At 42.6% G+C, this 15,602-nt stretch overlaps 1 protein-coding gene across 1 annotated transcript in view; it reads left to right on the forward strand.

Moving 5' to 3' along the window:
- The window catches only part of PKD1L1 (polycystin 1 like 1, transient receptor potential channel interacting), a 145,432-nt gene that overhangs the window by 97,268 nt on the left and 32,562 nt on the right, over positions 1-15,602 (forward strand). Inside the window, exons 37-41 of the mRNA XM_012559424.1 lie at positions 5,401-5,511; positions 9,921-10,029; positions 10,978-11,061; positions 12,021-12,193; positions 13,252-13,486. Of these exons, the coding sequence (XP_012414878.1) occupies positions 5,401-5,511; positions 9,921-10,029; positions 10,978-11,061; positions 12,021-12,193; positions 13,252-13,486 (712 nt within the window). The remainder of the gene's footprint in view (positions 1-5,400; positions 5,512-9,920; positions 10,030-10,977; positions 11,062-12,020; positions 12,194-13,251; positions 13,487-15,602) is intronic.

The following is a 15,602-nucleotide window of genomic DNA, read 5'->3' on the forward strand; positions in this document are numbered from 1 at the left end:
AGGAAGCTGGTGATAGGGAACCCAGGGTTGAGTAAGGATATTGTTGATGTGTTGTGAGATTGTTAACCATTGTGATAGGGCAACATTTGTAGTAACTGTTAAATGAGAAACTGTTTTGTTCTGTAAGCCTTCATCTTAAGTGAGAATAACAGCACAATTCGAAGAGCGTAGTCAATGTCACTGAACTGTACATGTAGAAATTTTTGAAATGGTGTATCTTTGGCTATGTGTATTTTCACCAAAAAAAAAAAAAAAAGAGGTTGAGAAGTTAGAGGGTTAATATGTTGTGGGGTTGTTAACCAATGTTATAAAACAACATGTGTACTTCTGTTTCATGAGAAACTATTTGTTCTGTAAGCCTTCACCTGAAGTACAATAAAAAAAATATATATATATAAAAAGAGGGCAAAGGATATGAACAGACACTTCACCAAAGAAGACCTTCAGTCTGCTAAAAGACACATATGGAAATGCTCGAGATAATTAGCCATTAGAGAAATGCAAATCAAAACTACATTGAGATACCATCTCACCCTGACATTACTGGTAGGAATAAAAAAAAACAGAAAATAAGAAATGTTTGAGAGGTTAGGGGGAGATCTTCTGCACTGCTGGTGGGAGCGGAAAATGGTACAACCACTATGGAAAACAATTTGGTGCTTCCTTAAGAAGCTAAAAATAGAAATACCGTGTTGTTGTTGTTGTTGTTGTTAGGTGCTGTTGAGTCAGTTCCAACTCATAGTGACCCTATGTACAACAGAATAAAACACTGCCCAGTCCTGTGCCACTCTCACAATCATTGTTATGCTTGAGCCCATTGTTGCAGCCACTGTGTCAATCCATCTCGTTGAGGGTCTTCCTCTTTTTCTCTGACCCTCTGCTTTACCAAGCAAAATGTCCTCCAGGGACTGATTCTTCCTGATAGTATATCCAAAGTATGTGAGATGTAGTCTTAACCATCCTTGCTTCAGAAATACCATACAATCCAGCAGTCCCCCTCCAAGGAATATATCCTAGAGAAATAAGAGCCATCCCACCAATAGACATATGCACACTCAAATTCCTTGCAGCATTATTCACAATAGCAAAAGATGAAAACAACCTAAGTATCCATCAACAGAGGAATGGATAAACAAATTATGGTACATACACACAATGGAATACTATGCAACATTAAAGAATAATGACGTTTTAGTCATCTAGTGCTGCTACAACAGAAATACCACAAGTGGATGGCTTTAACGAAGAGAAATTTATTTCTTCATAGTAAAGTAGGCTAAAAGTCCAAACTCAGGGTGTCAGCTTTCTTTCTTTGTTGGCCTTCTCATCAATGTTTCCCCGGACCAGGATCTTCTCTGCACAGGAACCCTGGGTCCAAAGGACACACCCTGCTCTTAGCATTGCTTTCTTGGTGGTATGAGGTCCCCCGTTCCTCTGCTCACTTCTGTCTTTTATATCTCAAGAGATTGCCTCAGGACACAGTCCAGCCTTGTAGATTGAGTCCTGCCTCACTAACACAACTGCCACCCATCCTCCCTCATTAACATCATAGAGGCAGGATTTACAACATATAGGAAAATCACACAATACCCGGAATCATGGCCCAGACAAACTGACACACACATTTTTGGGGGGACGTAATTCAATCCATGACATCATGACGAATCAGTAAAACATCTCACAACATAGGAGGGCATTATACTTAGTGAAATAAGTTAATCACAAAAGGACAAATACTGTGTGAGACCACTACTATAAAAAACCATAAAAAGGTTTACGCACAGAGAAAAACAATCTTTGATGGTTACATGAGGTGGGGGAAGGGCTGGGGAGGGGAAAACACTAACTAGATAGTAGACAAGTATTAACTTTGGTGATGGGAAAGACAACACACAACACAGGGAAAGCCAGTACAATCTGACCAAGGCAAAGTCATAGAAGCTTCCTTCACACATCCAAGCACCTGGAGGGACCAGTTCACTGGAGCTGAGGGCTGGGGACCATTGTCTCCCGGGACATCTAGGTCAATTGGCACAAGATAGTTCATGAAGAGAATAGTCTACATCCTACTTTGGTGAGTAGCATCTGGGGTCTTAAAAGCTTATGAGCGGCCATCTAAGATACATCTTTTGGTCCCATCCTGTCTGGAGCAAAGGAGAATGAGGAAAACCAAAGACACAAAGAAAAGCCTAGTCCAAAGGACTGATCTACCACATGAACTATAGCCTCCACCAGACTGAGCTGAGAAGAACTAGTTGGTGCCCAGCTACCGCCACTGACTGCTCTGACAGGGATCACAATACAGGGTCCCAGACAAAGTGGGAGAAAACTGTAGAACAAAATTCAAATTTACACACACACACACACACACACACACACACACACACACTCACACACAAAAGATTAGACTTACTGGTCTGATAGAGACTGGAGGAATCCCTGAGACTATGGTACCCAGATACCCTGCTAACTCAGAACTGAAGCCACTCCTGAAGTCCACCTTTCAGCCAAAGATTAGACAGACCTGTAAAACAAATAACAACACCTGTGAGGAATGTGCTTCTTAGTTTAATCAAGTATAGGACCCCAAATGGGCAACACCTGCCCAAAAGCAAAGACGATAAGGCAGGATGGGACAGGAGAACTGGACAAATGGACATGGGGAACTCGAGGTGGAAAGAGTAAGGGGGAGAGTGCTGACACAATGCGGGGATTGCAACCAATGTCACAAAACAATTTGTGTATAAATTTTCGAATGAGAACCTAATTTGTGCTGCAACATTTCACCTAAAGCCCAATAACATTAAGAAATAAATAAACAGAAACACCCTGTAATCCTGAATTCGAATTGAAAGTATAAGTTTAAAATCTTTTTTTTTTTTTTCCTAGCTTTGTCCACCCAAAAAAGGCCTAGAAACAACCCAGTAGCAATGAACACCCCTAGCATTGAGATTCTGGTCTCCAAATACTGTTTTCTACAAAAAGGACAAGCGACCCTTGAAATTCCTGATTTAAGGTCTGGGACAGAAAATATACAAGACAAGCCCAAACATTTCCTTTGTGAGGAAGTAATTAAACACTACTACAGTCATTGCCAAAGGACTCAGAAGCCAATTCAGAAGGATTCACGTTGGTTAAAGGTGGATTCACTTGACGTGAAATCAAGAATAGTAACTGATGTGGGTTGAAGCACATCTAATCTATTTGAAGCCATGAGTTTGTAATGACACTAAAAAAATGTAATTTATCAGTGTTAGAGTATGCTAGGGAGTCAACTTTTTAAAAACTGGTGAAGAAAGTATCAATCCTGTCTTTCCTATACAAACTATACCCCCGGGAAACCAAATAATGGAAGAGGGGGTGTTTGTCTTTATAGACGTACTCCAGGCAATCAATGAAGGCAAAATAATAGAATTGGAACATGACCGCTCTGCAACCTGTAATGAATTAATGAATCTAGGCATTAACACAAACTAGCTGCAACATGAAGGAAAGAGAAGGGGGAGGGAGGAGAAAGAGAGATAGAGAAGAAACAGTTACACATTTCGTGTCTTTTGATGGAAAAATACACTACCTAGCCAAAAAAGTCAAATCTTAATCTTATTAAGCTTCTTCCCCAACTTCCAGGTTACTATAAGAACACATGAAATAACGCCACAAAGAAGCAATCAGCAAATTCCAGACTGTGAGAAACTTTACAGCACAAAAAATCAGTTTTTTCAACAAATAAATTGCAAAGAAACTAAAAATACTGAAAAAAAATAGAGCTGGAGGTGGTATCTATATATTAAAAGAGACTTAAGAGGAAAATTAGTTAATATATTCATTATATTGACAGACAACATTTTAAAAATTGTATGACCATCTCGGTAGATGAAGAAAAAGTATTTGACAAAATTCAACATTTGTTACTGGAAAAAAAAAAAAATCTTTCAGCAATCTAGGAATAGAAGGGAGCTTCCTTAACCTAATAAAGTGGTTAAGACCTACAGCTGCTAACCAAAAGGTTGGCAGTTCGAATCCACCAGATGCTCCTTAGAAACCCTATGGGGCAGTTCTGCTGTGTCCTGCAGGGTTGCTATGAGTCGGAATCAACTCTACAGCAATGGTTTTTTGGTTTCCTTAACCTAATAAAGGGATCTATGAAAACCCCACACCTAACATTATAGTTAATGGTGAAACATTACATGCTTTTTAAGATCAAGAACAAGGCCAGGATGTCCTCTCTCTCCCCTCCTATCTAACATTGTGCTAGAAGTCCTAGCCTGTGTAATAGACAAGAAAAAGAAACAACGAACATATGGATTTAAAAGGAATAAATCAAAGTCTTTATTGGAAAATGACATGATTAGTCTTTGCAGAGAATCACAAAGAATCTTGAACAAGCTCCTAGAACTAATAAGTGAATTTAGCAAGTTTTCAGGATACTGTTGTTGTATGTTGTCAAGTCGATTCCGACTCATATCAACCCTGTATGACAGAGTAGAACTGCCCCATAGGGTTTCCTAAGCTGAAATCTGACAGGAGCAAATCACAAGGTCTTTTCTCTCATGGAGCCACTGGTGGTTTTGAACTGTCAATCTTTGGGTTAGCAGCCTAGCGCTTAACCATCACACCACCAGGCCTCCTTGTTTTCAAGGTACAAGGTCAATATACTGAAGTCAATTGTGTTTTTATATTTCAGCAGTGAAGAATTGGAATTAAAAAAAAAAATACCATTTACAATAGCACTAAAGAAGTGAAGTACTTAAATATAAATCTAAGAAAATGTTGAAAACTACAAAACTCTAATGAAAGAAATGAAAGAAGATCTAATTAAATGGAAAGATAGACCATGTTCATGAATTGAAAGCCCCAATGTTGCTAAGGCATCAATTCTTTCCAACTTGGTCTATAGATTCAGTGTCATCCCAGTAAAAACCCTTCAAGCTTTTAAATAGATAACAATGAGTTGTTTCTAAAATTTAAATGGAAAGCAAAGGAACTAGAATAGGCGAAACAATTCTGAAAGAAGAAGAAAAAAGTCAGAGGACTCACTCTATCCAATTTCAAGACTTACTGTAAACCTACAGCAATCAAGACAGCATAGTGTTGACAAAAGAACAGACACACAGATCAATGGAACAAGATAGAGAGCCCAGAAATAGGCCCACACAAAGGCATGAATGCAATTCAGCAAAGGATGGTCTTTTCAACAGATCATAATGGGAAAGTTGGATATGGGTATGCAAAAAAGAAAACACATAATTCACACCTTGTACAAAAATTTCCTCTAGGAATATCTTTTTTCTCAGGACTTTCAAAGCCCATTTCTGTTAAAAATGTTTTGCTGAGTGAAAGAACTGTGTGTATACACAAGAGGTCTGTGAAGATACTGATTTTTAAATATCTTTCTTACAGAGACTTTTTCATGTACCTCCTCATGCTGCTTCTGCTTATGTTTATAACATATGGGAAATTCTCCCACGATGAATATGCTCTCAATCAAGCTATTCGGAATGAATTTACAAGGTAGGAAGTTCTGGTGAACTTCTCTAGATCTGGGCCATTGTATAGGAGTGACCTACTCATGGCCAGTTATGGCCAATATATGTCCACAGGGAAGCTCAGGGCTCCAGGTAAGGGTATCTGTGGGAAGCCCAACACTCAGGGCTCTAGGTGAGTGTTTACTTGAGCTTGTTACATGGAGCAAGCCAGATCATGTCTTTATTTTCTAATTTAGACAGAGTCAGAGAGGAAGGGACCCTTAAAACCATCTAGTCCACTCCCTCTGTTCATTTTGCCTTTGCAAGATTGAAGCCTAGAGAAGGATTTTCACCAAGTTGGAGATTGAGTTAGGGCTGTCTTCTCTGATGTGAAATATGGAAAAGGTTACCAAATGGACGCATGGACACCATTCTCCCCAGTGTCAAGGGGCCTCCATTCACGGATACGGGGACTTTGGGCATGTTCATAATGTCTCATTGTGGTAAATAGTGGAACAATATTTCGAGGCACTTTAAGATCTGGGAGCTTCAATGCTGTGCCAAAATAGGGTATAGCAATTTCCTTTTTGCTGAAGACATCTAAGTTCTTTAATTGATGACATTAGCAAATGCAAATACCTTCTTGAGTTCTCTGCCTTTTCTCAGCCATTCATTTGTTTCTTACTACTTTTAAAAGTAGTAGATATTCACAGTAGGTAAATAAAGAAAGAGCTGAAAAATCCAAAGCTGGAAAATTTCCATAATACTACCTCCCAGAAACAACCGCTGATGAATATTTTTTTCTGTCATATTTCTTTGGTTCTAAAAAGCATAGTTTACGTGTTTCAACATTTCTGAAATTGGGATACATATATGTTATAATCAATGTGTACATTTAATGTAGCATTTCTTTTTTTTTAACTGAAAAGTTATTAACTTAATGGTCAGACTTTATTTTCACCTGCCAAAAATATTCAGTCCAATAGTTCTTTCAAAGCAGTTTGGCTTTGAAATCTGAAGTGCTGATATAAATTAATACTGGTTCTTTACTGTGGTCTCAGTAGAAGGAAATAAAATAATTCAGTACTCTCCAGGATTTGCTTTCTCTTTCTCCGGAGATTTTTTGCAAACACGTTCCTGCAGCTTTCCTATGAATGTATTGCCTTTGACTAAGTGATTTGATTTGATGTAAATTACTTATGTTGCATTTTTTTTTGGCAGGGCTGAATCACTGGAAAATCCAGTCAATTCTTCTGGTATTTCAGGGCATATTATTTCGTGTTCTACAAAAGAGTGGATGACTGATAACCAGAGATAATGGCTCTCTAATGTCATCCCACATGTCAGTTATATGACCCACTAGTAAAGTAAGACTTGGATGTTCTAGTTAAAAGAGTCTGAACTCTCTGTAACTCAGTAATCCAACCTTTTATTGACGAACATCCTAGAAGTGAAATTAAGTGATATTTTCAATCTCTGCATTTACAAAAACAGCAGTTATTTCCATTGACAACCAACTTCTGACACTCCCATTTGTGCAGACGTGAGGTTTGTGCCAGTAGGTGGCGCTGTGTGCAAAACAAAGAGACCACTTTGGTAGTTTCTGTCTGGAACGGAAAATCTAAACGTGAACATTTTCTGGCTTTTGCTAGTTTATTTTTTAGCTCACATTTCGAAAATCAGCATTATTTGTCATATTTCTCCTATTTTTGCCTTTTGATATTAAAATCAGAAATATTCAACTGAGATAGTATTTGTGAGATGTCTCCTGTGCACAAGCGACTAATTCATGCCTCGAAGGGCCATTTGCCATTGGTTCATGTTGACCTCATATTTCCCACAAGGATGCAAAGACTCTACCTCTGGCCGCTCTGGCCACCAGGCAGGGGATATTTATGTATCCTGGTTTATAACGGAATGTTTAAATTGGATATTTTCCCCACCTATCCCCCTCAGTGTATGATCCTGAAACATCAACCATTTTTAGGGTTTGACATTTGCTAGCATCCTAGGTGGAAGAACTAAAGCCCAGTAGCAAAGAAATGGATTAAGTAGAACTCGAGGACTGGGGTTCTAGCCGTTATCTGGTGACCAGGTGATGCTGGGCAAGTCTTCTGGGCCCTACTGTCCTCATCTGTAAAGTGAAGCAGGTGGGCTACTTGATTTCTAATGTCGTAACAAAAAATTATCATATTATTGAGTTCCTTCTTCTTTAAGCTTTATTTTAAGTGGTCCTAAAATCAACAAAGACTCTATGAAATTCCAAATAAAACAAAACAAAAACCACCAATCAATGGCATAGATGTTCTCTCCATGTACCATACGTGGAAAACAACTGCGTATTTTATCTTTTGCATTGTCCAGCTTAGACCTCTTCTATTTAATTCCTCGAATTAATAGAGACAGGGCTAGAGTATTCTTGGATTGTTTGGTTCACCACACGCACTCCAAGCTTGTCAGGAATGAGGCGTGACATGTAGACAGTTGGGGTGTGGACCATTTTGTCTCTGAGTCACACTCAGTTCTTGACTTCAGCGTTATCCCAGCTGGGGAGCAAGTAGAAGGAGGTGAAAGTTTACCTGAAAGTTGTAAAAACACAACATGGCTTTAAAGATCTACAATACTGTTACTGTTTTTTTTAAAAAAACACAAAATATGGATCATATTAGTCTGTAAATGGGATAAATGTTTGTCTGTCAAATGGGATCCAGCAGTCTTGCTTCCCAAGAGCAGATGCTTAAGATTTTACTCTGTTGAAAATGAACCATCTTTCTTCACCTCTCCCCTCGCCCTTCCCCTCCCTCCTTCTCTCAAGCCTGCCCTCCCTCCGCCTCTCCCTCACTGTCTCTCTCTCTGTTCATCCTTTTCCTTCCTGACTGAGGTTGTGAATGCTTGCAGAGCTGGTTCTGCTTACTTTACGCCTCCCATCTCTGTCTCCAGAAGTATCTCCTGTCACTACTTCATCCCACCTCTGGGTGCTTTGGCGGGTCTACAACTCGCCTTACACTTGACATATATTTTGATCAAAGTTTGATTGTTGTTAGCTGCTGTTGAGTCACCCCCAAGTCACGGCAGCGCCATGCACAACGGATCAGAACATGCCTGGTCCTGTGCCATCCCGTGATTCATTGCAGGTCAGACCATTGTGATCCGTGGGGTTCTCATTGGCTGATTTTTAGAAGTAGATCACCAGGCCTTTCTTCCTAGTCTTAGCCTACAAGCTCCACTAAAACCCGTTCAGAAATCAGAGCAACACGCAAGCCTCCACTGACTGACAGGTGGTGGCTGAGCATGCGGGGCACTGGCCTGTTATTGAACGGGGGTCTCCCGCATGGAGGGTGAGAATCCCACCACTGAACCACCACGGCACCATGCTGACTCCCTACTATGTGTCAATACTGCACCTCATCTGTGCCTCTCCTCCAGTGCTCAGAGCCATCTTGGTGGAAAGATCTTGGTGTTACTGTTGTCCGTTTTGGGTGAGGAAAGAAAAATTAAAAGACATGCTCAGCAAGCAATACGTGGTGAGAAAGGACTTGGATATTGATTCGTGTGACCCAGAGCCTCCTCCTTCTCCTCCTACCCCCGTTGTTCACTCTGCACCAGCCACACTGGCCTCCGTGCTGTTCCTGAACCTTCAGGCACGTTCCCGCCCCGGCCTGTGCCCCTGCCATCCTTTCTGCCTGGAATGCCATCCCTCGGTGTCCATGTGGCTCATTTCTTCAGGCCTTTGCTCAAATACCACCTTCTATTGAAACATTCCCTGGACACTTGGAGCTAAAATATTCACCTCCCCATCCCACAACGGCCTGTCTTTTCTGCTTAACCTTTTCTCTGTAACAGTTATTACTAACATAGCATATATCTTGCTTATTTATCTTATTTGTTGTTTGTTTTGAAGGAGCCCTGGTGGTGCGATAGTTAAGCACTCACCTGCTAACCAAAAGGCCAGTGGTTTGAACCCAGCAGTGGCTCGGTGGGAGAAAAGACCTGCAGTCTGCTCCCATAAAGATTTCAGCCTAGGTAACCCTATGGGACAATTCTATTCTGTCCTGTAGGGGCACTGTGAGTCGGGATCAACTCAACGGCACACAACAACACCATTGTTTGTTTCCTCTAACTGTGAAGGGACTTGGTTTTTGGTTTCCCATTGACTATAACAGTGCCTGGGACGTGGTAATTGCATAATTTGTGGAGTGAATACGTGAGTGAATGAATAAGTACTTTGTCCACCATACTGTCCTATCTCCTGTTACTAAGTATCAGAATGAGTGCTGGGGTTTGGTACCTCAAAATATAGATGGTTTTGGTTTTAATTTCTTCAGAGTCTCTGAAAAGTGTTTAGTTTAATGTGAATTAGAGGAAAAAACAATGACAGGAAAAACATTTTCGTTCTCACCGTTAATTGTTCCTGTGGATGCAGAAATAACGTTTTGTTTTTCTTCTTGCATTAAGAAATGCTGAGAACTCCTTTGGGGGCCTGAGAAGCACCGACGCCTGGTGGGAGTGGAGTCTGACCAGGCTTCTGGATGGCCTGTATGGGGCTGACATGCAGGGGGCCCAGGTGGGTCTTCCACTTTCCTCTCTGCAGTAGTATCAGCTCAGAAAAGCCATGTGATACTGGCGTGAACCAGTAAAAAATATGCTGTTCCTCTCCCTGCACAATCCCAGCACCCTCCCCAGCTACACCTGATCCCCCAGGTTAATATACTCTCAGGCCCTCGCTAGATGCAGGGGCATGGCAGCCCCATAGGAGCTTTCAGGCTGATAGCATGAACGGTGAGAAAATAGAAGGTTCTAGTTCAGTGTGCAAGTGCCATGAAAAGGGGAGCCCAAGGAGCAGCCTCGGAACAGAGGAGGGGCAAATGGCTGGCATGGAAGCATCAAGGGAGCTTCCTGCAAGCGGCGAGGCTTGTCCCAAGATATGCACTGTGTATAACTCCATTCCCGTTGCTGTTATCAGGTGCCGTTGAGTCAGTTCCGACTCATAACAACCCTACATACAACAGAACAAAACACTGCCCAGTCCTGCGCCATCCTCACAATCATAGCTATATTTGAGCCCATTGTTGCAGCCACTGTGTCAGTCCATCTCGTTGAGGGTCTTCCTAGCTTATCTTTTATTTTCTACCTTTTTCTTTTTATAAAATGAGTTTGTCCTGCATTTCCCAACCACTTTATTTCTAATGTTATTTCGATGTATTCTGTGTAATCACTGAGTTGAAACTGGAGAAACTTTAGGAAAAGATAAAAAGATTCTTATTTGGTACAAATCATGGAAGCACCGTTTGAATTTTAGACTCTTTCCAGGACAAGACTGTGGAGGTAGTTGCTGTCTTTCTTAGAATGATGATTAAAGTCTGAGAATGTCTTCAGAAGGAAAATAAAATTCTGACCTCCAGTTTAGCAGGCAAAGTTACCCAGCACATACCCACTCCTTTTTAGTACTACTTGATGATGCTGTTTTAAGTCTGCAATATTTCCAGTCATTTTAATTTTTTTCTACTTTTAGTCTGGAGCTCTTGGAGGAAAATGCTATCTAATTGGCATCTCAATAATTAAACAGCTAAATACTTCTCTGAATAGTTTATGCAAGGTAAGATATTCTTTTCTCCTCTAAAAATAAATTAAATTAGAACCAACCAGGAGACATTTAAGGATCCCTGGTGGCACATGGAAGCTCTGATAGTGTAGTGATTAAGAGCTTGGCTGCTAACCAAAAGGTAGACAGTTCAAATCCACCAGCTGCTCCTTGGAAACCCTATGGGGCAGTTCTGCTCTGTCCTGTAGGGTTTCTATGAGTAGGAATCGACTCCACAGCAACAGGTTTGGTTTTGGGTTTGGTGGCACAATGATCAAGCTCTCGGCTGCTGACCCAAAGGTTGGTAGTTCGGATCTACCAGCGGTTCTGGGAGAAAAGACCTAGCGATCTGCTCCTGTAAAGATGACAGCCTGGGAAACTCTATGGGGGCAGTTCTGCTCTGTCCTGTAGGGTCATTATGAATTGGCATCGACTCAAGCAGCACACAACAACAACAGGAAACATTTGGGCAGGAAATTGGTAGATAATTTTAATCGTCTCTGGGAGCCTGGCTAATCATGTGTAATGTGTGAGTTGCCAAGTTTGGGGCAGTGTAAGCCTTGACTTCCCTTTCCTTCTCCCTTCCAGCCTTTCCAAAAACTTCTTCCTGTCCTGGCACTCTGCTGCAAGGCTAGTCATTTGCGGTCTGACCTTTAGAAGACTTAACATCTTAGGTGAAACCAGAATATTTTAAATGTTAAAAGTAGAATCCTGACAAATCTTTCTCTGATTGTGCCCACTCCTATGGGCACTTTACCTTGATCATCTCCCATAATAGGATGATATTCAGATTGTCCAGGCCCAGGCAGTCAGATGCCCCAGGTTCTAGATACTCAGCAGATACAGCGGGAGACCACGTGTGCCATGTTTCAGAATGTTGGCTGTGCCTATGTCGGCCAGGGTTTGCAAACCCCAGAACGCAGGGTGAAATTTGAAATATGTGCCTGTTTCTTCTCTGGTGGTTTCTTTTTCAGCTTCCCAGCCCATTTGCATCTCTTATCAAAGACTCTCTTCCTGCCTGTAGCCCCGGTGTCAGAGGGCCTGTAAACCACCACATGATAGACCCAAAGAACCAAAAAGTGACCTCGGGTCATCCCGAGGGCTGCAGGGCGAGAGAGAACTGTGCGCTCCGCCTGGGCAGGACAAGGTCAGTATGTTCAGAGGGCCTGTGATCGTCAGCGTGTGTGCTGGACGTGACCACTCTGTGGCCAAAGGCAGCTTCCCAGAGGGCCTCCGGGGCAGGCCCATCACTCACAGTGATGGGAACAGGCCCCAAGGGTTAGGGCAGGCTTGTTGCTATTGTCAGAGCACAGAAGAGTAACTGGCCCAGGTCACCAGCTAGTGCGCAACACGATTAGAATTGAAACTCAGGTCTTCAGACGCTAAGTGCGTAAGAAAGGGTTCAGCAGAACATTCTTCCCGAAAATGCTGAATTTATTCTCAGAAGGCCTGAGGTCATGGAACATAATGGACATTTATTGTACAAAGCTGAACACTGTGTCCCACGTAATCCCCACACAACTCTGTGAAATAGTGCTAGTACTACTTTTGTGTGACATTGTACAGAGGAAGGAATTGAGGCTCAGAGACGCTGAAGCGCTCCCAAGGCACAGCCAGGATGTGAAGCCAGCCAGCCTGCAGTGCCCTGTGTCCTGCCTACCTGGCTCCCGGCGGCACCATGCTCCTTTACATGTTATTGAGATTGTACTGACACCGAGCGGTGACCCCATTTGATGGTTAGAGCAATGTATGCCTTTAAGTAATATAAAAGAAGAAAAAAAAAAAGGAAAAGGAAACCATCTACTAGGTACTAAATGTGGATTGTTAAAAATAATTTCTTTAAACAATGGGGGCCATTGCAGAAAAAGAAAACTGGATATTGCGGAGCCCTTGGTGCTGAAATGCTGGGAACACCCCCTCATACTGTGCTGTGAGGAACCAGAAGCCCTCCTCTCTGCAGCCCCCCTGCCTGCATGTCCATCCTGGCCGCCGTGGACGGCAAGAGGGTAGGGCAAAGAGAGAGGGACAAAGGGCTATTGAGCGACTCCACGGCTACAGAAAGGCCCATCTGTGTAGCTCTTTGAAGCTCAGGGGTTGTTTTTCTTGAGAAGGCTTGCCTCAGGCATTCACAATGTGGGGACTGCCCCGTGGACTTTGTGGATTTCAAAGCCCTTCTGTCTTCCCTTGACTTGTGCTGCTTTGCAGGCCTGAAGCCCACACAACCCTGACCCACCTCAGGGCCAACCGATGGATCGGCCGAGACACCAGGGCCGTCTCTGTGCACTTTGTCCTCTACAACCCTCCAACCCGGCTCCTCACCAGCGTGTCCCTGAGGGCGGAGGTGACCCCCACAGGGCATCTCCTTCCCTCCTCACAGGTGGAGTCGGCCAGTGTCTTCCTCAGGGACTTGGCCCTGAGATACCCCCTCATGGTTACAGAGGTAAGTTCAGGTCAGCTCCCCTGCCTCGTCGCAGAGCCCAGGAAGAAGTACTGCAGCAAAGAGCTGGGCTGCCTCACCAACAGGACTCATCCCTCCAGACACCCCGGGCCACATTCCCGTTACATGGCGGTGTTATTAGGAGTTGGGGCATACCCCAATGGGGAAACCAATCACCATATACATGGCATGTGCAACTATAGAGCTACTTGACATACAGAATTCATCTTAGGGGGATTGGGACTGATGTCTAGATTCTTCGCATGGGTCTTGGTAAGGTAGAAGATGTTCATGTAGCTTCACAAAACAATCAAGAGCATAGGAAGTCACTGTGAACGTTTTCTCAGGGCCTTTTCCTGATTTTTTTTTTTTTTTTTTGCCTGTATTTAAGTTTTCAGCTATGCAAAACAAAGATTTAGTGACATTTCAGGTCAAGTATACAGAAAACTGAGATGAGAAACACGTTGCCTTAGGAGTATAACCAAAATCCAGTTGCCATGGAGCTGACTCCGACTCATGGTGACCCTATGTGTAGCAGAGTAGAACTGCATTCAATAAAGTTTTCAAGGGCTGATTTTTCAGATGCAGATCTCCAGGACTTTCTTCCAAGGTGCCTCGGGGTGGACTCAGACTGCCAACCTTTCAGTTAGTAGCTGAACATATTAACTATTTGCACCACTCAGAGACTCCCTTAGGAGTGAAGAGTGTGGAAACTCATGATATTTCCGATTCTGTGGCTTGTCCAATGATGGTGAAGGTTGAGATTGTGAGCAGAGCCCCAATGCTCTGCTTGTATGTTGGGGTGGGAAGGGAAGGCTGGAGAAGGAGCAGGGTCTGGAGTAAGGCAAGGCAGGTGAGGCACTTGCCGCAAGAGCAAAACTGTAAAGGGCTCCAAAATCTCAGGCATCAAGGTAAGTAATGCTGTAATGCAATATTTTCAACAATGAAAATTAAAGTAAAAAGTCCATGATGGACAAAATATCAAAATTTTAAATCAAAACCCAATCAGTATAGTTTTTTCCTTTTGCCTCAGGCTCCAGTATGGGTCCACACATCACTGCTTTTTAACACCTTTATATTAACCACCAAAAATGAACTCTCCTCTATTTGCGTTTGTAGCTTCATATAGCGGGCCCATGGGGGACAGTACATACCAAAACCAAACCCCCTGCTGTGGAGTCAATTCCGACTCATAGCAACCCTGCAGGACGGAGTAGAATCATTCTATAGGGTTTCCAAGCTCATAAATCTTTACAGAAGCAGACTGCCACATCTTTCTCCTGCAGAGCGTACGGTGGGTTTGAACCGCTGACCTTTTGGCTAGCAGCCAAGCACTTAACCACTGCACCACCAGGGCTCCTACATATAACCCCAAAAGAAAACAAAAAGTAATGTATAAAGCTTCTTGCTAATGTGGTTCAAACCCTCAAAAGTTTATTAAATTTGAGTTGGGGTTACTGACCATCAAAGAGTCACAGAGTGCTTTTAATACGGGGTAGGGGTTACAGGAGTACGAAGGTGAGATGTACAAAGGGGAGCATGTGACTTAGTCTGCAGAGTGTTTTCTGGTTTACAACATACTTTCCATGTACCTTATGTCATTTAAGTTCATCTGTGAAGTAGTTATTACTATTCCTGTTTCAGTTGTAGGGAAACTGAAACTCAGAAGTAGTGCCTGATATCAAGGTCATGAAAACTCCATAGACACATCCAAACTCCCTGAGGGACTGAATTACTGGGCTGAGGGCTGTGGGGACCATGATCTTGGGGAACATCTAGCTCAACTGGCATAACATAGTTTATAAAGAAAATGTTCTACATTCTACTTTGGTGAGTAGGGTCTGGGGTCTTAAAAGCTGGTGAGTGGCCATCTAAGATACTCCACTGGTCTCACCCCATCTGAAGCAAGGGAGAATGAAGAAAACCAAAGACACACGGGAAAGATTAGTCCAAATGACTAATGGACCACAAGTACTACAGCCTCCACCAGACTGAGTCTGGCACAACTCCAGCAGACTGGGTCGACTACCACCACTGACTGCTCTGACAGGGATCACAATAGAGGGTCCTGGACAGAGCTGGAGAAAAATGTAGAACAAAATTCTAACTCACAAACACA

The sequence above is a fragment of the Trichechus manatus genome, unplaced genomic scaffold, assembly GCF_000243295.1.
Source record: "Trichechus manatus latirostris isolate Lorelei unplaced genomic scaffold, TriManLat1.0 scaffold00247, whole genome shotgun sequence".
In the NCBI taxonomy this organism is placed as follows: Eukaryota; Metazoa; Chordata; class Mammalia; order Sirenia; family Trichechidae; genus Trichechus; species Trichechus manatus.